Raw genomic sequence first — 22850 nt, forward strand, 5'->3', positions numbered from 1 at the left:
GGAAGCTCATTACAGGTAGTCCTCTACATACAACTTTTTGTTTAGTGACTGTTTGAAGTTACATTGTCACAGTGGTGGGTTCCGGATCCCGTCATAACTGGTACGCTGCATTGGGGTCGGGCGTCCACCTTGGGCATGCACGCTGCGCACCCATGTGCACCCATCGCTCTGTGATGGTCCAGCTGCTCAGCGGAGGTCGCGCAGGCGCTGTATGCTGTGCGCAAGTGCACAATTGGCCCCGTTAGCTTAAATACAGGTAAGGAACGTGGGTGGGTGGGTAGAGACCCTCCAAAACACCATTCCGGTACAGTGGCCACTGCTCCCAGCTGCTACCAGTACACCTGTACTGGTAAGTACCAGCCAGAACCCACCACTGCAGTGGCACTGAAAAAATGACTTCTGCCCAATTTTGCACACTACCAATCCTTGCAGCATTCCCCCTCCCCCCATGGTCATGTGATCAAAATTTGGATGTTTGGCAAGTGTGATTAATATTTGTAACGGTCCTATCTCTGCAGAATGGGGCAGCTGGTTTTGGGTGCCATGAAAAGGTGAGAAGGTTTCACACAGCATAGTACACATAGAATCAATAGGGTTGGAAGGGTCCTCAGAGATCTTCTAGTCCAGCCCTGCCCCTACTCCAGCAGGAGACCCTATACCAGGGATGGCAAACCTTTTTGTAAAGGTGTGCCAACATTGTTGGGGTCAATAGGCTGACTCTAAACAGGTTAGGGAGGGCTGTAAAAGCACTGTAAAGCGCTATATAAGTCTTAAGTGCTATTGCAATTCCTTTTCTCCTTCCATCCATCCCTCCATCCATCCCTCCATCCATCCATCCATGGTGCCCGGTGATTAGAATGCAGTATTGCAGGCTAACTCTGCCTACTGCCAGCAGTTCGATTCTCACTGGTTCATGGTTAATTCAGCCTTCCATCCTTCCGAGGTGGGTAAAATGAGGACCTGGATTGTTGGGGGCAAATAAGCTGACTCTGTAAACCGCTTAGAGAGGGCTTTAAAGCACTGTAAAGCGGTATATAAGTCTAAGTGCTATTGCTATTGCGACAGTGGTGGGTTCCAGATCCCATCGCAACTGGTACGCTGCGACGGGGCTGGGCGTCCACCATGGGCACATGCGCTGCGCACGGACACACACACACTGCCCTGTAATGCTCCAGCTGCTTGGTGGAGTGTCATGAAGGCGCCGTACATTGTGCATGCGTGTGCAAATGGCCCAGTTGGCTTAAATACAGGTAAGGAACAAGGGCGGGCCCTCCAAAGCACCGTTCTGGTATGGTGGCTGCTGCTCCCAGCAGCCACCGGTACACCCGTACCTGGGTGTACCTGCTGGAACCCACCACTGTATTGCGAGCATGTGTAGGAAGCACCTTTCTTCACTCTTCACCAAGCATCAGACTGTTCTTCTGCTCCATTTAAAACCGGCGAGCTCTTTGCAAGGGTCACTCTTTTAAAATAAAATGAAAAAGCCATTTATCGAGGTTTCCTATCCACTTCGTATTGGGGGGGGGGTGGAGAGACAGAGACACAGAGACAGAGAGACAGAGACACAGGGAGAGAGAGAGACAGAGACACAGCTAGAGAGACAGAGACAGAGACACAGTGTGAGAGAGAGAGAGAGAGAGAGAGACAGACAGACAGACAGACAGACAGACAGAGACAGAGAGACAGAGAGAGAGAGACAGAGACAGAGACAGAGAGACAGAGAGAGACAGACACAGGGAGACAGAGACAGAGACACGGAGAGAGAGAGAGACAGAGAGAGACAGAGACACAGGGAGAGAGAGAGACAGAGACAGAGACAGAGACACGGAGAGAGACAGAGACACAGTGAGAGAGAGAGAGACAGAGAGACACAGAGAGACAGAGACACAGGGAGAGAGAGACAGAGACAGAGAGAGAGAGACAGAGACACGGAGAGAGAGAGAGACAGAGAGACAGAGACAGAGAGAGACAGAGACACAGGGAGAGAGAGAGAGAGAGAGACAGAGACAGAGACAGAGACAGAGACACGGAGAGAGAGAGAGAGACAGAGACAGAGAGAGACAGAGACACAGGGAGAGAGAGAGAGAGACAGAGAGAGAGAGAGAGAGACAGAGAGAGACAGAGAGAGACAGAGACAGAGAGAGACAGAGACACAGGGAGAGAGAGAGAGAGAGACAGAGAGAGAGACAGAGACAGAGACACGGAGAGAGAGAGAGAGACAGAGAGAGACAGAGACACAGGGAGAGAGAGAGAGACAGAGACAGAGAGAGAGACAGAGACAGAGACACGGAGAGAGAGAGAGAGACAGAGACAGAGAGAGACAGAGACACAGGGAGAGAGAGAGAGAGAGAGAGAGAGAGAGAGAGAGAGAGAGAGAGAGAGAGAGAGAGAGAGAGAGAGAGAGAGAAGTATTTTGGGAGACCCACCACCGGGGTGGGTGGGGATTTCTCCTTGCCGTAAAGAAGGAATGTTGTTTCCTTTGCATTAAACAGAATCCTTCCTTCCCCGCCAGCCTGAACAAAGGGAACCGCGGTGTGTAAAAAAACAACAACAACGAGGCCAAGGCTGCTGCTATCTGCTGGCCAACCTCACTGTTGACATTGTGGCTGGAGAACCGGCGCATGTGACGTCCTGACCTTGTTTACCAGGCTTGGGTTATTTAAGATGGCAGAGTCTCTTTCAGCCCTGTGCAGAAATGCTGGGGATTTCTGGAATCTGGCAAACGCAAGGCGCCTTCTTCTAAATTTACTCTCTGGATGGTACCTATTCTCTGGGGAAGGGGGAGGAGGGTGGGCGTGGTTAGAAGACCACTCCTCTCATTGCATGTTTTATAACTCTTAGTTCCTCTTCCACCCATCGCTTTGTTAATGACCCTTGCAGATTGTTTTTAAAACCACTCCGGGTTTATTGCAACTTTCCAGCCAGAAGATCCTCTTTATATATGAATCACTTTAAAAGAAAATAAAATGCAATTCAACCTGGTAAATTCAGGAATGTTTTATACTCTACAGCTCCTGTGTATGTATGGATGGAGGGAAGGGAAACCTTTGTGGAAATGATAAATTCGAAAAGTAAGGCTGGCAGTTATTAAACAAAGGGACTTTCATTTTGTAATGGCTAGAATTGCCCTATCTTTTGGCCACCTCCTGTCTGGCTGACATATTAAGTGCTTAGACAGATTAACAGGATTGGAAGGGACCTTGGAGGTCATCTAGTCCAACCCCCTCCCCACCCAAACAGGAGACCCTACACCATTTCTGACAGATGGCAGTCCAGTCTTTTCTTGAAAGCCTCCAGTGATGAAGCTCCCACAACTTCTGAATGCAACTTCTGTTCCATGGGTTGATTGTTCTCGCTGTCAGGAAATTCCTCCTTATTTCCAGGTTGAATCTCTCCTTGGTCAGTTTCCATCCATTATTCTTTGTCTGGTCTTCAAGTGCTTTGGAGAATAGCTTCACCCTCTCCTCTCTGTGGCAGCCCCTCAAATATTGGAAGATGCTCTCCTCTCTCCCCTAGTCCTCTGTTCCCTAGACTAGCCATGCCCAGTTCCTGCAACTGTCCATCGTATTGTATTATTCTGCCTTAACAAAATACTGCACAGGTAGTCCTTGCCATACAACCACAGTTGAGCCCAACATTTCTGCTGCTAAGCGAGACAGTTGTTAAGTGAGATTTGCCCCATTTTGTGACCTTTCTTATCACCCTTGTGGAGTCAATCCCTGCAGTTGTTCAATTAGTAACACGGTTGTTAAGTGAATCTGGATTCCCCATTTACTTTGCTTATCAGAAGGTCGCAAAAGCGGGATCACATGACCCCAGGACACTGCAACCGTCATAAATAGATGCCATTTTGCAACTGTCTGAATTTTGATCACATGACTATGGGAATGCTGCAATAGCAATAGCACTTAGATTTATATACCGCTTCACAGTGCTTTCACAGCCCTCTCTAAGCAGTTTACAGAGTCAGCCTCTTTCCCCCAACAATCTGGGTCCTCATTTTACCCACCTCGGAAGGACGGAAGGCTGAGTCAACCTGGAGCCTGGTGAGATTCGAACTGTCAAATTTCGGGCAGCCAATAGTCTGCAGTACCGCACTCTAACCACTGTGCCACCACTTATAATGAAAATGCAAGTAGAAAAATAGGGACCACCTTTGGTGGGAAGATAATAGTGTTCGGTGCACCTTCGGTGTTTAGTCATGCTGGCCACATGACCACAGAGACGTCTTCGGACAGTGCTGGCTCTTTGGCTTTGAAACAGAGATGAGCACCGCCCCCTAGAGTCGGGAACAACTAGCACATATATGCGAGGGGAACCTTTACCTTTACAGCTACAAGATTCTCCCCCCGCCCTCCCAACAACCAGCATGGCTGAAATGTTTGCTTTCATCCAGCTATATTCCATAAAACACGAATGCAATTCTTGGATTTTGGGGTGCAGCTTTACACTTTGAAGATATTTGGCTGGCAAGAATTTTTTAAAAAATGTTTCCAGTTTAGATTTTTCCCTGTGATGCTTTCTGTCTCTTGAGGTAGATAACTCTCTGCCATAATTCAAAGGAAGGACGGTAGAGAAGGCTTATTTGTTGGACGCCTCTGGAATTTAAAAGCGAATTTTGAGTTCTTGGAAGTGTTTTTATGAGAATGAGAAATACTCCGTCTATGATTCAGGCACTACTGGGAAGGAAGACCATGTACCGTGTGGAATGCCTTGTCTCTCGCTGGGGATGGAAGCAAAACCCATGTGCTTTGTCAACTTCCATCGCTACATAAAGATGTTAGAAATAAGATTGCTGTTAATCCTAGAGGGCATTCTTCCACTCGGAAATATGTCAGCATGTTGAGTAATAACGATATATCCTTTGTAGAGTAGGTTCCCTTTGCCTTATTTGGTTGGACGAAGGATGGTGGCAGGAATTGGGGATGTCTAGTCTAATGAAAAGAAGGATTAGGGGAGACATGATAGCAGCGTTCCAATATTTGAGTGGTTGCCATATAGAAGAGGGGGGTCAACCTTTTTTCCCAAAGCACCTGAAGGCAGGACAAGAAGCAATGGATGGAAACTCATCAAGGAGAGAAGCAACCTAGACCTAAGGAGAAAATTCCTAACAGTGAGAGCAATTAAAATTCCTAACAGTGAGAGCTCCATCTCTGAAGGCTTCTAAGAAGAGACTGGGCAGCCATTTGTCTGAAATGTATAGGGTCTCCTGCTTGAGCAGGGAGTTAGAATAACAGAGTTGGGAGGGACCTTGGAGGTCTTCTAGTCCAACCCCCTACTTGGGCAGGAAACCCTACATCACTTCAGAGAAATGGTTATCCAAAATCTTCTTAAAAACGTCTAGTGTTGAAGTATTCACAACTTCTGGAGGCAAGTTGTTCCACTGGTTAATTGTCCCTCACTGTCAGGAAATGTCTCCTTAATTCTAAGTTGCTTCTCTCCTTGATTAATTTCCACCCATTGCTTCTTGTCCTGCCTTCTGGTGGTTTGGAGAATAGCTTGACTCCCTCGTCTTTGTGGCAATCCCTGAGATATTGGAAGGCTGTTATCCTATCTCTCCTAGTCCTTCTTTTCATTATACTAGACATACCCAATTCCTGCAGCTGTTCTTCATGTGTTTTAGCCTCCAGTCTCCTAATCATCTTTGTTGCTCTTCTCTGACCTCCAAGATCCAAGGCTAGATGACTAGGTCCCTTCCAACTCCATTGTTCTATGTTCTACGTTCAGATCTGATTAGTACCTATGTAGACATTTTAGAGCGATAAAGAAGGTACAATAAACCTCCAATTTAATGGAGCCCATCTTGTGGATTTTGAATGCAAATCTGAACACACACAGTATTCTTTCACACATCTGCCAAATCCCATTTGCCGTTCTGTGCTTGGATAGAATAGATAAAATGTACATGTGTAAAATCTCATTCCCGCTTTTACATATGCATGGAATGCATGAGCTCTATGCAAAGTAAGCATGCATAAAATCCCATTGCCGGAATGCATATTATAATAACATTAGAGCATGCAAAATCCCCTTTGAATTGAATGGACTTTCTGTTTTTTAATATACATCCCTTCCCCCATTGGGGCATTACCTTCCAAGTTGACAATCTTGCATTTTAGTCTCCAGCGGCCTCATCTTAGTTGCTCTTCTCTGAACTTTTTTCGAAGTCTCAACATCTTTTTTTTTTAAATAGACCATCAGTTACATTTTACTGGAAGACTCATTTGGGTTTTCAAATAAAAAATAAAAAAATTCCGCTGATCGTCTATCTCGTCGCTCGCCTAAGGGTTGATAAGCTGTGGCGTCCATGTCTGTTGCTAATATCAAAGCCCACCCAAAGTCTACATGGCTGGGGGTCCGAGTTGGAGGTAAACCTGTAGCAGAGATTTGTCATTTATCATTTTCCCAAGAAAAGTCCAACGTAGAACTAAGGAGAAATTTCCTGACAGTGAGAACAATCAATCAGTAGAACAGCTTGCCTTGTGGGTACTCCATCACTGGAGGTGTTTAAGAAGAGAATGGGCAGCTATTTGCTCAGAATGGTATGAGGTCTCCTGCCTTGAGCAGAAGGTTGGACTAGAAGACCTCCAAGGTCCCTTCCAGACTTATGATTCGATGATCTGTAGTTTTGTACTGTTTTGAAGGCATGTAGCACATATAACTCAAATTACTGAATTGCCTCCTTTGGGGGAAATTACACAATACATTCAGCCATAAAATGCACTATGTTTGAACAGTGTGCACGTTTAGAAATCATGGTGTAAAAAAGTGGGGTTTTGATCATCTTGGCATTTTTTGCTCACACAGCAGGCCCCTTTGGGGGCCAGAATTTAAGCAACCTGCCTCAAGGTTGACCCTAAATACTCTTCCTTCTCCCAGATAGTCCTTTTCTGGTGGACATTAAAGATGAAAATCTGGAGAACCTGGAAACGGAGCTTTGCAACAACCAGGCAAAACGTATGGAAGAAGCCTTATCTGCCACTGAAGATCTCTCTGTTCCAGGCCAAAAGAATGTAAGTATACTTCATTCTTTATAGATCAAAGCATCCGTACTATTTCCTCTTGCTGTGTTCCTCCCCACAGGAACTGTGCGAGATAGAATGAGCTGTCCCTGTTGACTTTTGGAGTCTTCCCACTCTACACCCTACATCTTATCTCTAGTCACGTTGAGTGGAACAGATCATAGAATGTAGAATAATAGGGTTGAAAGAGACCTTGGAGGTCTTCTACTTCAACCCCCTGCCCACGGCAAGAGATCCTATACCATTCAGGAGTTTCTTTGGACTTGATGGGATGGATGCACGTAATCATAGAAACCATAGAAAGACCAACATTGATGTCAGCATCATCCAAGGGTAGCCTCCAGGTGTGCAAGATTGTCCTTAATTCCAGGTTGCTTCCCTCTCCGATTGGAAACTAATCAAAGAGGGAAGGAACTTGGAATTAAGGAGAAACTTCCTAACAGTGAGGGCAATTAAGAAGTGGAACAGCTTGCCTCCAGAAATCTCGGGTGCTCCATCACTGGAGGTTTTTAAGAAGAAACTGGACAGTCACTTATCTGAAATGGTAGAGGGTCTCCTGCTTGAGCAGGGGGCTGGATTAGAAGACCTCCAAGGTTCCTTCCAGCTCTGCTCTGCTCTCCGTTCCATATTCCATTCCATTCCAATAAGATACCATGTCATCTGTTACCACCCCAACGAGGCCGTCGAAATGATGTCCCGGTGCTTGGAAGCCGTACGGGTCTGGATGGATGGCAACCGACTCAAACTCAACCCCTCCAAGACGGAGTGGCTGTGGCTTCCGGCCCCCCGGTTCAACCAGTTGCTTCCATCTCTGGCCATCGGGGGCGTGCAACTGGCCCCCATGGAGCGGGCGCGCAATTTGGGCGTCCTCCTGGATGCCCGGCTGTCCATGGACGACCATGTAACAGCCGTGGCAAGGGGGGCGTTCCACCAGGTCCGCCTGGTGCGCCAATTGCGCCCCCTATTGGACCGGGATGCCTTACGCACAGTCACTCATGCGCTGGTGACGTCTCGCCTAGACTACTGCAATGCTCTCTACATGGGGCTTCCCTTGAGATGCACTCGGAGACTGCAGTTGGTCCAGAATGCGGCCGCGCGGGTGATTATGGGGAGTACCAGATACTCCCATGTAACACCTCTCCTGCGCGAGCTGCACTGGCTTCCTGTGGTCTATCGGGTGCGTTTCAAGGTTTTGATTACGATCTTTAAAGCGCTCCATGGCACAGGACCTAGTTACCTGCGGGATCGCATCGTGCCCCATACATCCCTGCGACCAATCCGCTCGCACAGAGAGGGACTTCTCCAGGTGCCGTCCACTAAACAGTGTCGGGGGGCGACACCTAGGAGCAGAGCCTTCTCTGTGATGGGCCCAGCCCTGTGGAATGACCTCCCCCTGGACATCAGGATTACCTCCGATCTCCGCTCCTTCCGTGTAAAGCTCAAGACCCACCTTTTTCAATTAGCTGGCCTGGCTCAACCATAGTTTTATCCCATTGCTCCTGACAATCTGTTTAAATTTGTAATTTTAACTGAGGGTATTTTAATTGTTAATTTTAATTCTATTATTACTATTGTATGCTTTTAACGAGTGTTACCTCCTCCGGGTACGTGTATGTGTTTGTATGTATGTGTATATGTAATGTATGTATATGTATATATGTATGGGTTTTTACTGTACGCCGCCCCGAGTCCTTTTGGAGAGGGAGCGGCTAACAAATTAAATTCTATTCTATTCTATACTTTGGAAAGAAAGCAAAAGAGGAACAAAGGCAGCACAAAGCAGATGATGGTTGGTGATGCACAAGCTAGATAATGATTGTGGGCAACACATTTTATGCTGGTAGAGCTTTCTGCTGACGCGAGGATGGGTGGATAGTCCTTCAACGCAGTCATGGGGAGCAACAGAACGTTGGCGATATTGTTGATATTGTCACTGTTGTTCAAGATAAGATAATATTGGGAGCCCTTGACTTCACCACCACAACTGAGCCCAAAACGTCAACCTAGAAATAAGGAGAAACTTCCTGACAGTGAGAACAATGAACCAGCGGAACGGCTTGTCTTCAGAAGTCATGGGTGCTCCATAAATGGAGGATTTTAACAAGAGACGAGACAGGCACCTGTCTGGAATGATATAGGGTCTCCTGCTCCAGCAGGGGGATGGACTAGAACAGTGTTTCCCAACCTTGGCAACTTGAAGATGTCTGGCATTCGCTGGCTGGGGAATTCTGGGAGTTGAAGTCCAGACATCTTCAAGTTGCCAAGGTTGGGAAACACTGGACTAGAAGACCTCCAAGCCGCCCCCCCCCCCCACTCTATTATTATTCTCTGAGGTGTTTTCCAAAGCATCTGGATTTGTCAAGTGGGAGAAACACAGCTGTTGGTGAAAAACCTCAGCCGTTACCCCAGAATGCGCACAGGCCCATCGGTTTGGGCTGATGTTGATCTGGGAGAAGAATTTGCGTTGTAAATAGAAAGTTCTTGCTGCATGTTCTTTGACTGCTTGGATGCAGTTGGTTTCCTTTCGGTGTACCAGAGGTTTTTTGTTTGTTTCTTTCCCCCCAGCAGATTCAGTATTTTAGGACGTATCACGTTGTCATGGAAAATGTGAACCCACAGGCTTGATGGAGAAGAGATTAAAAAACGCTGGCCGATTGTTCGTGCCCTACAAGCTGTCCCCAGCTGAAGACAGAGACAGAGACAGAGACAGAGAGAGAGAGAGAGAGAGAGAGAGAGAGAGAGAGAGAGAGAGAGAGAGAGAGAGAGAGAGGTTGTGTCTATGTTCATCCCGATTCTTAATCTTTTTGGTCTCTTTTTTGGCGTGGGGAGGATGCATTTCTGCTTCGCCCGTTTCCCTGATGTGCCAAGCAAGCAAAGGCTTCAAAGGGCCCAGATGCGGCTGAACAGCAGCAACAGAAGAACAGCAAGTAGACATTGGGGGTTTGAGCAGATACAGATAGATTAACAGACTTGGAAGGGACCTTGTAGGTCATCTAGTCCAACCCCCAAGCAGGAGACCCTACACCATTTTTGACAGATGGCAGTCCAGTCTCTTCTTGAAAGCCTCCAGTGATGAAGCTCCCATAACTTCGGAAGGCAACTTCTGTTCCATGGGTTGATTGCTCTCACTGGCAGGAAATTTCTCCTTATTTCCAGGTTGAATCTCTCCTTGTTCAGTTTCCATCCATTGAACAGCTTGATCTCCTCCTCTCTGTGGCAGCCCCTCAAATTTTGGAACACTGCTATTATATCTCCCCTGGTCCATCTCTTCACTAGGCTAGCCATGCCCAGTTCCTGCAACCGTTCTTCATACGTTTTAGCCTCTAGTCCCCTAATCACCCTGGTTGCTCTTCTCTGCTCTCTTTCTAGAGCTTCAACATCTTTTTTATAGTGTGGTAACCAAAACTGGATGCAACAGGAGCAACAGAACAGCAAGTAGAAATCGGGGCTTTGAACAATTTGAGTTTCCATTCAAACCCCTTCTCTAGCTATGCAAAACCCATGTTGGACACCCGGGTCCCGAGTTTTTGTATAAGTGAGAGAAGAGTCAGCTTTGCATAAAATACACATCGATTGCCCCCTGGTGTCCAAGAAGCACAGTTGCTTCCCTGGGCTAAATCAAAAACAGGAAGCGAGGTTTGGAAACGAAAGAAGACGGGATGAGGGCAGCTCTCCCTGTTGAACTTCCATGCAGAGTTGAGGGAGAGCCAAGAGCTTGGCATGCGGAGTGACACCGCAAACTTTTACAACAGTGTAGGTAGTCCTTGATGTATGACCACCGTTGGGACCATCCTTTCTGTTGTTAAGGAAAAATGGTTGTTCAGTGAGTTAGGCTGATGTTACAACCTTTTTTGCCATGGTTGTTAAGTACCACTTTACACTGGCTTGTGCAATTGTTAAGTAGGAAGCCAGCTGTTCTGACCCAGCTCTCCAAACATGACAAAGTCTCTGAATTGAACTCAGAAGATCCCTTTATTAGAAGTGCTGGCAGTTCCGGTAAAAAGTTTCTCTCTCACCACAGGCTAACAAGTCCGTCTGGCTGGAAGATGAATAGTTGTCTGCCACATCTATTCATCTCCACCCTCTGCCTTTTCCCCCCAGAGCTATGGTGGGGCATCACTAGCAGCAGTGGCTCTTCCATCCCAAGGACCGGCCAATTGATTTCCACTGCTCTCCTCTCCTCTGCCTTCTGTGCATCAGCATGTCAGACACTGGACCCAGCTGTTCCTCCTCTTCCTCATCAGCCACCTCTAGATCCTATTGACTTTCGTCTGAGAGCTGATGGACGGCCCAGACTCCGCCCCTCCCTCCCTCCCCCCCCTCTCTCTTTCTCTCTCTGCCAGCTCCATTCCCTCTTCCCCCTTGGAGCTCTCAGGTTGCTTTGATGCTGATCCTAACTCCCATGCCTCCTCTTCCTCTGATTCGGCTGCTGGAGGGGCCAGCAGCCGACAGGCCACAACACCGGCTGGGAAATACACAAATGGCAATCTTGTGACTTTGGCACACTGCAACAATCTTAAGTACGTGCCAGTATATCCCCCAAACTTGGAGATGCTGTTGTGGCCTGCCAGCGGCCAGTAGAGCTGGCAGCAGAGTCAGGCAGTGAGGAGGTTGGGGAGGAACATGGGCCAGTCCTGGAGTCTGGGGAAGGCTCGGACGAGGGCTCTGTGTCGGAGGCAGAGAGGGGGCCAGGGCCGTCCGACAGTTCTCAGCTGCCTTCGGAGCTAGACAGCAGTGAGGCAGAGGAACAAGTGGAGCCTGTTCCCAGTGTGGCATGCACAGAGCTGCCAGAAGAAAAAGAACAGCTCAGAAATCATGGTCGACTTGGGAGTAAAGCCACAGGTGGACGGTGAATGGTCCCTCCCATAGGAAATAAAAAGAGGAGCGAAAGTGGGGATGGGGGCTTTTGCAGGAAACAATTCGTTCATTCATTAGTTTCAGGAGTGTGAAGATCTGTCTGTGAATCTCGGAGACTCTGTTCCAAGTCTTTCCTTGCACAGCGCCTCATTGGGAAAATATTTGCATGGCAGCTTTCCAAGATAGATAAGGTCTGTGGTCATAAATTCACCTTTGAAAGATTGTCTGCTAGGCCTTTGCTGAATGTGAATGAGAGGAATTCACATTCGTTTCATCAAAGGGTTTTGTCGGGACCAGGACTCTGCTGCGTGCTTTTTGGGGAAGCCTAGGTCAGAACAGATACAGTGATAGTCATAAGTGTGAGAACCAGTCGTACGTCACTGTTTGCAGTGCCGTGGTACCTTTGCATGCTCACGAAATGAATGGCTGTAAGTCCATCTGTAGTCATAGGGTGGAATTTGGAGATAAACGGAGAAATTCTCCACAGTTTTCCAGCTTCATAGGCTGCACTTGGCTTTGGATCTGGATCAGGCACATTTACTGGAGCTACCTGGCTCAGCAAACAGAAGTGTCAAAAATCAATCATTGGCATGAAAGACCTTTTCCCTCCACCTGGGTCTAGGTACTTGACGTCTGTATGAATTTGAATTAAATTAGGATGAAAACAAAAAGGCTGCAATCTCAAAGGCAGAGAAAATGGGGTGCCTGGATGGTTTGAGAAGTGTTGCGTTGAAAAGGCCTGTTACTTTTGTGAGTTTTTGGTTGGTTGGTTGCAACAAGATTTCAGCAGAGGAATCGGGTTTTATCATTTCCATCCATTGTTTACATGAAGTGAAACCCACAGATCAACATTTTCAAGATGTATCATTGTTCAAGTTCATTGTTCAGGTTGAGTAAAAGCATGGTTGCTTAATCCAATTTTTATTAACTTAGTTATCCAGGGTAACTTTTATAAGCAGCAACCTTTGGGTCACCTGGCTATATCCAATAGATGGAGAGATGGATAGATGGGGGGAGAGAGAGAGGGATATATATATGTATGTATGTATGTATGTATGTATGTATGTATGTATGTATGTATGTACGTACGTATTTGTGTTACAACCCCTGGTATGCCTAAATATGGGAGGAAGGTCACTACTCCCTCTTTCTGTCCTTCGGCTCATCACAGAAGACCATGCAGGCAGAAAACCATATTTTTATTTTTAATGTTGCCTTTTTATATTTGTGTTGTATTTGTACTGATAAATAAATAAAGGGAGACTACTATAGATCTATTTCGAGCTAATTAGCTCTCATCAGCTAGCCATACCCTTACTGGGATTTGAACCTGGGCTGTACTTTTGTGAGTTTTTGTTTGCTTGTATGTATGTATGTATGTATGTATGTATGTATGTATGTATGTATGTATGTATGTATGTATATGTATGTATATTATATATATATATATATAGATAGATAGATGATAGATAGATAGAGAGATAGAGAGATAGAGAGATAGAGAGATAGAGAGATAGAGAGATAGAGAGATAGAGAGATAGAGAGATAGAGATAGATAGATAGATGGTAAAGTGATAGAGAGATGGATAGAGTGATAGAGAAATAGCTAGAAAGATGCTGATAGATAGAAGCTGACCCCAACATCCTCACCTGCGCCAAATGAAAGACTTGGCTCATGGACTTTGGTTCTCCTAATCCTTTCCTTCCTTTCCCTCCCTCCCTCCCTCCCTCCCGACACGTTGCTTCCCACAACATACACATATTGGAAATTGTAATTTGTTTAGAAAACAGACATTCTGCCCATTCCTTTAGCAGTTCTAGAGAGTTCCAAACCAACGAAACCATCCTTTGCTAAAACCCTGAATTGATGTAATAGCAACACACCTTTTCCCGTATTTGGAAAATTGATACCCTTTCCAAAACTGAATTCCAGATTGAGTGCTTCATAGGGTTGTTCTGTAATATTGTACAGAAGCAAAAAGAAAAGAAAAGAAAAGCCAGTATTAAAATGTCGTTGATAGAAAAGACATTTTAGAAAATTTAAATAGCATTGCTGTTCAGAATAGAATAACCGAGTTGGAAGGGACCTTGGAGGTCTTCTAGTCCAACATCCTGCTTAGGCAGCAAATCCTACACCACTTCAGACAAATGGTTATCCAACATCTTCTTAAAAACTTCAAGTGTTGGAGCATTCACAACTTCGGGAGGCAAGTTGTTCTACTGATTAATTGTTCTAACTGTTAGGAAATTTCTTTTTAGTCCCAGGTTGCTTCTCTCCTTGATTAGTTTCCACCCATTGCTGCTTGTCCTGCCCTCAGGTGCTTTGGAGAATAGCTTAACCCTCAGATTTTGGAATCCTGCTATCATGTCACCCCTAGTCCTTTTTTTCATTAAACTAGTCTTTCATTAAAAGTTTCCCGTGTTGTAATTCTTGTTTTTGTTTTTGTAAACTAGTCCACTTTGAGAACAGGAACGTAAATATTCTCTTTGATTACAGATTAAAGTGGAGGCTTCGTCCATCAGTTTCCTTCCTGTGTGCAGAGATGACAGTGAATGCTGCCTCCTGGTACTCACTGACCCCCAAGATAAGAACAGAGGTTAGTAAATAGATTGCGTCTCCCCCCCCCCCCTTTCTCTCTTTTATTTCAGCATGGCTCTGAATGATGCACGAAACAGAATTTGACACCTGGGATGTGGGCATATGGAAAAGCATTTGGGAATTCTGTGCCAGCTACTCTGACCACAGAGGAAGGGTGGGAGAGGAATAGAACTTGGCTTCCAAACGCAAAACACTTTGAGGAACGACTTCCCCGAGAACCTGTCTGCTCTTCTCATCAAAATGACATTTTGAGTACTCCACAGGAACTTTTGTGACCAAATAGCAAATAGATCTTGCAACAAAATGTTGTGGCATCAGCATTCTAAATTCAGGATTCAGAGATGAAAACAGAGCAAAGAACGGTTGTAGGAACTGGGTATGGCTAGTCTAGAGGGAAGAAGGACTAGGAGAGACATGATAGCAGTATTCCAGTATTTGAGGAGCTGCCACAAAGAAGAAGGGGTCAACCTATTATCTAAAGCACCTGAAGACAGGAGAAGGAGCAATGGGTGGAAACTAACCAAGGAGAGAAGCAACTTAGAACTGAGGAGAAACTTCCTGACAGTTAGAACAATTAATCAGTGGAACAAAAGTTGCCTCCAGAAGTTGTGAATGCTCCAACACTGGAAGTCTTTAAGAAGATGTTGGATAGCCATTTTTTAAAATGGTATAGAGCAGTGATGGCAAACCTTTTTGGCACCGAGTGCCAAAATGGAAGCATGAACGCTCGTCTGGGCCACAACCAAGAAGAAGAGCTGCCCAGGTGGCATGTGCGCACCGAAAAATGAACTTCTAGTTTTCGGCACATGCATGCGCACCAGCCAGCTAGGTTTCCGGTTACTGGTGCGTATGCACATGTGACGAGCAGCTAGCCAGTGCACATGCTCGCGCTGGAAAATGGAAGACCAGATCTTCCAGTTTCCGTCACTGCCACATGCACAAAGGCCAGCTGATCATTGCACGCGCATGCCATCCAGAAACCCGGAAGAAGAACAGGTGACGCCGCTTGTGCCAGGTGTCATGGCTCTGCGTGCCGCTTTGGGCACACGTGCCAGAGGTTCACCATCATGGGTTTAGAGTCTCCTGCTTGAGCCAGGGGGTTGGACTAGAAGACCTCCAACTTCCCTTCCAGCCCTATTCTGATTGACTCAATAATCCCCTCCTAAGATTAAGAAAACTATTTGTGAGGATGTAGTTTCGTATCTTCCTTGCCGTCATAATGAGCCTCGGTGGTGCAGTGGTTAGAGTGCAGTACTGCAGGTTATTTCTGCTGACTGCCGGCTGCCTGCAATTTGGCAGTTCGAATCCCACCAGGCTCAAGGTTGACTCAGCCTTCCATCCTTCCAAGGTCGGTAAAATGAGATTGTTGGGGGCAGCGTGCTAATTCTGTAAAGCACTTGGAGAGGGCTGTAAAGCACTGTGAAGTGGGATATAAGTCTACGTGCTATTGCTATTGGGAACAAAGCAGCTTGTTTCCATACACGGTCGTCTTCGTCAGACCACAAAAACTAGATATTTTTTATTCTAGGCTAGATAATAGTGCCTGCATCTCTGTGTTTCAAGAGAAAGGACTTTCTTTTTCTGCCTGAGAATTTGTAAGTAGCGGAAGGAAGCCAAGACAACATTGCAGCCTTGGTATTTTATCTTACGGGTTTTGCGTGTACTTTTGAATTTTAATGTGTAACCCAATGTATAATGTACTCTTCATCTCTGAGTCTCTAGCTGTTCTCAGTCATGATTTGCCAGTTTTAATTTTGGGAACGGAGCAAGCCTTTCTTCATTGACTTTATTATCTCCCCGAATCGAAATGTTAAGATTAGCCATTTTTTTTCCTTTAGCCTGATTGTGATTGTAATATGGTAATGGCTTCGGACGGGGACGAAAGGAACAGGCTGTGACTTGAGCTCAGTCAGATAGAAATAAGGGGGAAAAAAACCCCAAGTTTTTAATACGGTGGTTACAAAAAGTTTCTATACTTGTTTTCTGGAACACTGTGTATTATAATAACTTCCTCCTGAATTGTGAAAGGTGTAGGATTTTACAGCCCATGTAATTGGTAATAAAAAGTACTCTTTCTATGCTGTTTTTTTTTAAAAAAAAAATTAATGCAGAATAAAGGCTAGATAGATTCTTTAAGATCAGTGGGAAAACAGATTCAGGTTACGGGAAGGGTGTGGCTTAGATATTGCTAAGAAAGTACTGGTTACCTACACAGAACATGGAATCATAAGGCTGGAAGGGACGTTGGAGATCTTCTAGTCCAACCCCCTGTTCAGGGCAGGAGATTTATACCATCTCAGACAAACGGTTGTCCGAGCTATTTTTGAAAACCTCCAGTGATGGAGGACCCACAACTTTGGGAAGCAAGCTATTCCCTTGATTAATTGGTCTGGCTGACTTCGGTTTGAAAAGGGAATCTGGTGGTTTAAAAGGGGGAATCTGGAGGTTTAAAAAGGGAATCTGGTGGCTTAAAAGGGAGAATCTGATGGTGTAAAAGGGGAATCTGGTGGCTTAAAAGGGGAACCTGGTGGCTTAAAACGGGATCTGGTGGTTTAAAAAGGGAATCCAGTGGTTTCAAAAGGGAATCTGTATTGCTAAAAGTTCCAATTTATGAAGAGAGCCATGTTGGCACATCTGGGAAAACCTGAATCTGAAAGCTTCCCGGTTTTCCCCACCCAGTTGAAAGTTCAATATCTTTCCCCCACACCCACAAGTCCATCACATGGTCCAGTCTCCCACTGCCATGCTGGCAGCTTCCACCCATCCAGTTCCAGTCAAGTGCAAAGGATGACCTTGGCTTTCTAGAAAGGAATTTTGTTATGGCTACATCTCATCTGACTCCCTACAATCCCCCTCCTGTTTCCCCACCATAGATAATGCATAGTAGAATAATAGAAGTGTGGCAGATCCAAAAGAAAAGATGGCTGCAGGCCTGGCACTGACACTCTCCTCTGTGTAGGAGCCCTTCAAAGACTGCTACCCTGTTCCTTCTTTTCACTAGTCTAGACATAGCCAAGTCAATCAAGAAAGTTCAGTTGCCTTTTTTTGAAAGCTATGAAAGCCCCATGTGGGGACAAGCATGGCTTGGGTGACTGAGGACCTCCATAGGCATGGAGCATCAAAGCATTCTGCATTCCGAAGACTAGGAAGTGAAGAATAGGCCGATTCAGTGCCGGGGGTCCATCACACTATAGTGAATGTAGCGGCTTGCACAGACGTGGAAGATCTTCCCTGTCTACTTATGCTTTAAGGAAAGGACGTAGAAGAAGGCAGGAGCCAGTTACTACAGTGGGACAGTTGATATGCTAACTTCACTCGACTCTCTCTGAATTGTTGAATTGTTTAGACTTTCCATAGAGGTGTGTAGGTGTCCTTGGCAAACAGGCTTAGCGCCAGGACAGCCTGCTCTTCACTGCAAGCATTCTCACAAACGTAAAGTAAGGGTAAATTTTCCCTGTCCATTAGTGTTGCGGCCTGTCAGCCGCTGGACCCTCCAGCAGCCGAATCAGAGGAGGAGGCGGCGGCGGCGTGGGAGACAGGGTCAGCATTAGGGCAACCTGGGAGCTCTGAGGGGGAATGGAGGTGGCAGAAAGAGAGAGAGAGAGACAGAGGAGGAGCCTGGGCCGTCCGTCACCCTTCAGACGGAGAGTCAACAGCCCCCAGGTCTGGAGGTGATTGATGAGGAAGAGGAGGAACAGCTGAGTCCAGTGCCTGACGTCCGGATGCACAGAAGGCAGAGGAGAGGAGAGTAATGGAAATCTATGGGCTGGTCCTTGGGACGGAAGAGCCATCATTGCTAGCGAGGCCCCACCCTAGCTCTGGGGATAAAAGGCAGGGGGGAAGAGTTGAATAGGTGTGGCAGACCACTATTGGGGAGCTGGGTCAGAACAATTAGTGTCCGACTGTAGGACATTTATTTTATTTATTTATTTATTTATTCAATTTATAGGCCGCACCCTCTCCACAAAGGGACTCGGGACGGACATGGTACTCATCTCTGTTTCTTGGCCAAGGGAGCCAAGCATTGTCCAAAGACAATTTCCATGATCATGTGGCCAGCATGGCTATACACTAAAGGCACACGGGACACTGTTACCTTCCCTCCAAAGTGGTACCTATTAATCTATTTGCATTTGCATGCCTTCGAGCTGCTAGAGGGGCAAGGAGCTGGAGCAAGTAGCAGGAGCTCACCCCATCACGCGGCCCTCGGGTCCCCAACTTCAGCTGTCAGCTTTCCAGCTGACAAGCTCAGCATTTTTAATGGCTGAGCCATTGCACTCCCACTTCACCAATGTAGAGTTCCTTTCATCCCATTAAACCTGATCCTTGCTCCCTTTTTGTGCCTGTAACATGAATCGCCGCTGAAGTTGTGGGTTGATTGTGTTTGCAAAAATTGCGTGCACATTGTGAAGAGCAATGTTTGAAATTCTATGCATCCCACGATCCAAGGAACAAGGGCGAGCTGTGCAAAAGTGCTCTTACGTCCCGTTTTGCATCCACTGTGTGCACAGAACAGGTTTTGGCAAATCTCTTTGCAATGTACTTACAATATAGATTAATGGAGCCATGGCAGTTTCCTTAGGAGCTCATTTGAATCAACGAATCGAAGAACTGGAAGGGACCTTTGAAGTCTTCTACCCTAACCCTCTGCCCAAGGCAGGCGTCCTTATTAAATGCTTTAGAAAGAACGTATTTATTCTAATGTATATATTCTAATAAATAATGTCTTGAATAATGTATTTACTAATACATTAATAAATACATTAGAATCCTAGAACATAAAATCACAGGGCTGGAAGGGACCTTAGAGGTCTTCTAGTCCAACCCCCAGCCCAAGGCAGGAGACCTTATTCTATCCTGGGCAAACGGTCGTCCAATCTATTCTTGAAAACCTCCCAGAAAGTTACATGTGGTCCTCAACCTACGACCACAATTGAGCCCAACATTTCCGTTGCTAAGCGAGACAGTTGTTAAGAGAATTTTGCCCCGTTTCACAACCTTTCTTGCCACAGTTGTTAAGTGAATCACTGCAGCTGTTAAGTTAACAACACGGTTATTCAATTGAATCTGGCTTCCCCATTTGGGAGCTATTGAAGAGAAGCTGATCTAGACAGATTAGAATTATCTCTGGAAACATAAAAAGTTTTTTTTTTTAAAAAAAAAGGCAAAATAATTGTTAATGGACTTTTATTAGATGAAGTAGTCTCCTTTCCCCACGTGTGTACTATTGTATAATTCTGCCCCATAATAAATAAATATCCTGTAACAGCCGATCCCTTTAGTCGGTGTTCCTTGGCAGCTTTGCTCCTTCTTTGATGTATTGTGTTTGCATTTCCCTGTTCTCCCTTGAATTAAGATCAACGTCTAGTAATTTATTACGCTAAATTGGAAAAACAATTGGAGGCTTGGGAACACAAACTATACGCCCCTTTCCAAAACTGTGCTGTGTCTTCCAGAGCGTTTCAAAAAATTGGCTGGTCAATTGTGATTTAAAAAAAAAAAAAAACTTTAGAGGAGCCAAAAAAAAAAAAGTTACTGGATATAAAAAAATAAAGACGTTAATAATTACTCTTCACTCCATTTTAATTTAATTCAGTCAAAATATGTTTCTTTTCAGAGAGGTAGCTCTTTTCATTTTGGGTTGGGTCCAGGCCCTTTCCCTTCATATTAATTATATGATTCATTCTCGAGATAAAGACAAGGACAACTGGACTTTGTGGCTTTTCTTGGAAGATGTTTCACTTCTCATCCAAGAAGCTTCTTCAGCTCTGACTGGATGGTGGGGAATGGAAGGATTTATATTCCTTGCAGACAGCTGGTCATTTGCATCCCTTTAGAGGGCCCTTGAGGCAGCTGAATTTTCTTGTTTTTTCTTTGAAGACATTTACTTCTTATCCAAGAAACTTATTCAGAGCTGGAGAAGCTTCTTGCATTAGAAGCAAAACATCTTCAAAGAATAACCAGAAAGTCCAGTTGCCTCTTGAAAAAGCATTTTCATGACCTGGATGAGTGAGAATCGCCATAGATATATACTCAAGACAAAGATGGCAAGCTTTGTAACCAACTTTTACAAAGCAGAGAAGAGCAACAAAGATGATTAAGGCAAAACCTTTTACTAGAGGCAAAACCATATGATAAATGGATGAGGGAACTACTATAGGTATAAAGTACTAATACCACTATATAAAGTTCTAGTAAGACCACGCCTAGAACAATACTGCATCCAGCTTTGGTTCCCACACTATAAAAAAGATGTTGAGACTCTAGAAAGAGTGCAGAGAAGAGCAACCAAGAGGATTAGGGGACTGGAGGCTCAAACATCCAATGAACAGTTGCAGGAACTGGACCTGGCTAGTCTAGTGAAGAGAAGGACCAGGGGAGACAGGATAGCATCTTCCAATATTTGAGGGGCTGCCACAGAGAGGAGAGGGTCAAGCTTATTTTCCAAAGCACCCGAAGGCCAGACAAAGAACAATGGATGGAAGCTGATCAAGGAGAGGTTCAACCTGGGAATAAGGAGATTTTTTCTGACAGTGAAAACAATCAACCAATGGAACAGAAGTTGCCTTCGGAAGTTGTGGTGGTTCATCACTTGAGACTTTCAAGAAGAGACGGGATTGCCATTTGTCAGAAATGGTGTAGGGTCTCCTGCTGGAGGATTGGACTAGATGACCTAAAAGGTTCCTTCCAACCCTGTAATGTTCTATGATTCTAACAGATCAAAGAGACTTTTGATTGATCTTAAGACATAAGCAGTCAGTGTCTGTCCCTTATATTTATAATTTTCTTCTTGGAAATTTGTTGAAACTCAAAAATGATATTGGAATGAATGAGCTGGAAGGGACCTTGGAGGTCTTCTAGTCCAGCCCCCTGTTCAAGCAGGAGAACCTATATTATTTCAGATAAGTGGCTGTCTAGTCTCTCCTTAAGAACTTCCAGTGTTGGAGCATCCACGACTTCTGGAGGCAAGCAGTTCCACTGGTTAATTGTTCTCACTGTTAGGAAGTTTCTCCTTAATTCCAGGTTGCTTCTCTCCTTGATTAGTTTCCAACCATTATTTCTTCTTTTGCTTTCCAGGGCTTTGGAGAATAATTTCCCCCCTCTTCTTTGTAGCAGCCACTCAAATACTGAAATATCGCTATCATGTCCCCCCCTAATTCTTCTTTTCTTTAGATTAGCCAGACCCAAAACCTGCAGCCGTTCTTCCTATGGTTTAGTCTCCAGGCCTTTGATCATCTTGGCTGCTCTTCTCTGAACTTGTTCCAAAGTCTCAACATCTTTTTTGTAGTATGGGGACCAAAATTGGTTGCAGAATTCCAGGTGTGGGTTTGATAAAGCGGCACTAATACTTCGCCTGATCTTTGATTCTATGCCTCTGTTTATACAACCCAGGATTGTATTAGCTTTTTTGGCTGCTGCCGCACACTTCCAGCATTCTGACAAATATAAAGTACTGGCTGATAACCAGGCGTTGCCCAGGTATTTATTTATCCTAATCCATACATCTGTCCTCAGAAATAATCCCAGACCAAACGTAATTTCTAAAGTTGGATTTTCCCCCTTATCAGAGGGAGTACTCCTTTGTGGAGTACTGTCAAGCCGTTACCAAGGCAACTCCACCGCACTGTACAGTAGAAGCCATTTTACGGCAGTACGGTAGAAGCCACAACGGGCTGCATCTTAACAGAACACACACCCTGAGTGGTGTTAGGGTTGTTTTACCTCCATGGTATTTGTTTCCAGAGAGTAAGTCATCTGTGTACCAAGCTTGGTAGAAATTGCTCGAGGCGTTCCAGAGTTATGCTGGAACATACACACACACAGAGCCATTTTTATAATAGATAGATAGATAGATAGATAGATAGATAGATAGATAGATAGATAGATAGATAGATAGATAGATGATAGGATGGATGTTGTAGATGCAGGATTTTCTTCCAGCTGTTTTTTGAGGAACAGATCCTAGTGGGGGAGATGTGGTTAAAAAATGCAAACATTTAACCACTGTCCGAAGGATTAGAAGTGGGTTTAAATAGCCAGAGAGAGGGATGCCTTTTTATCACTGTTGTACAAATAATCCTTGACGTACGACCAATCATTTCGTGACCATTCAAATTTATGATCTACATAGTAAAAAGGGGACTTTGGACCTACTTGTGAAGTTCTGATGGTCCAGCACCTCCTGTGGTCATGTGATTGCACTTTAGATGCTTGGCAACATGACTTCACGGCCGTTTGCAGTGTCCCACAGTCCCATAACTCTTATTTTATGATGGTTTTGCCAAAAACTGACATTGACTTCCATTTTGAACAAAAACTATGCCATAGCAAACACTGGGTTCGCTTAATGACCGCAGCGTTCATTCAAGGAC

General features: G+C 45.3%; 1 protein-coding gene across 1 annotated transcript in view; it reads left to right on the plus strand.

Annotated features, from left to right (window-relative positions):
* The window catches only part of LOC309398274 (protein FAM169B-like), a 60134-nt gene that overhangs the window by 5618 nt on the left and 31666 nt on the right, over window positions 1–22850 (plus strand). Inside the window, exons 2-3 of the mRNA XM_081965022.1 lie at window positions 6880–7013; window positions 14377–14476. Of these exons, the coding sequence (XP_081821148.1) occupies window positions 6880–7013; window positions 14377–14476 (234 nt within the window). The remainder of the gene's footprint in view (window positions 1–6879; window positions 7014–14376; window positions 14477–22850) is intronic.

The sequence above is a fragment of the Natrix helvetica genome (genome assembly GCF_964273705.1).
Source record: "Natrix helvetica genome assembly, chromosome: 12".
In the NCBI taxonomy this organism is placed as follows: domain Eukaryota; kingdom Metazoa; phylum Chordata; class Lepidosauria; order Squamata; family Natricidae; genus Natrix; species Natrix helvetica.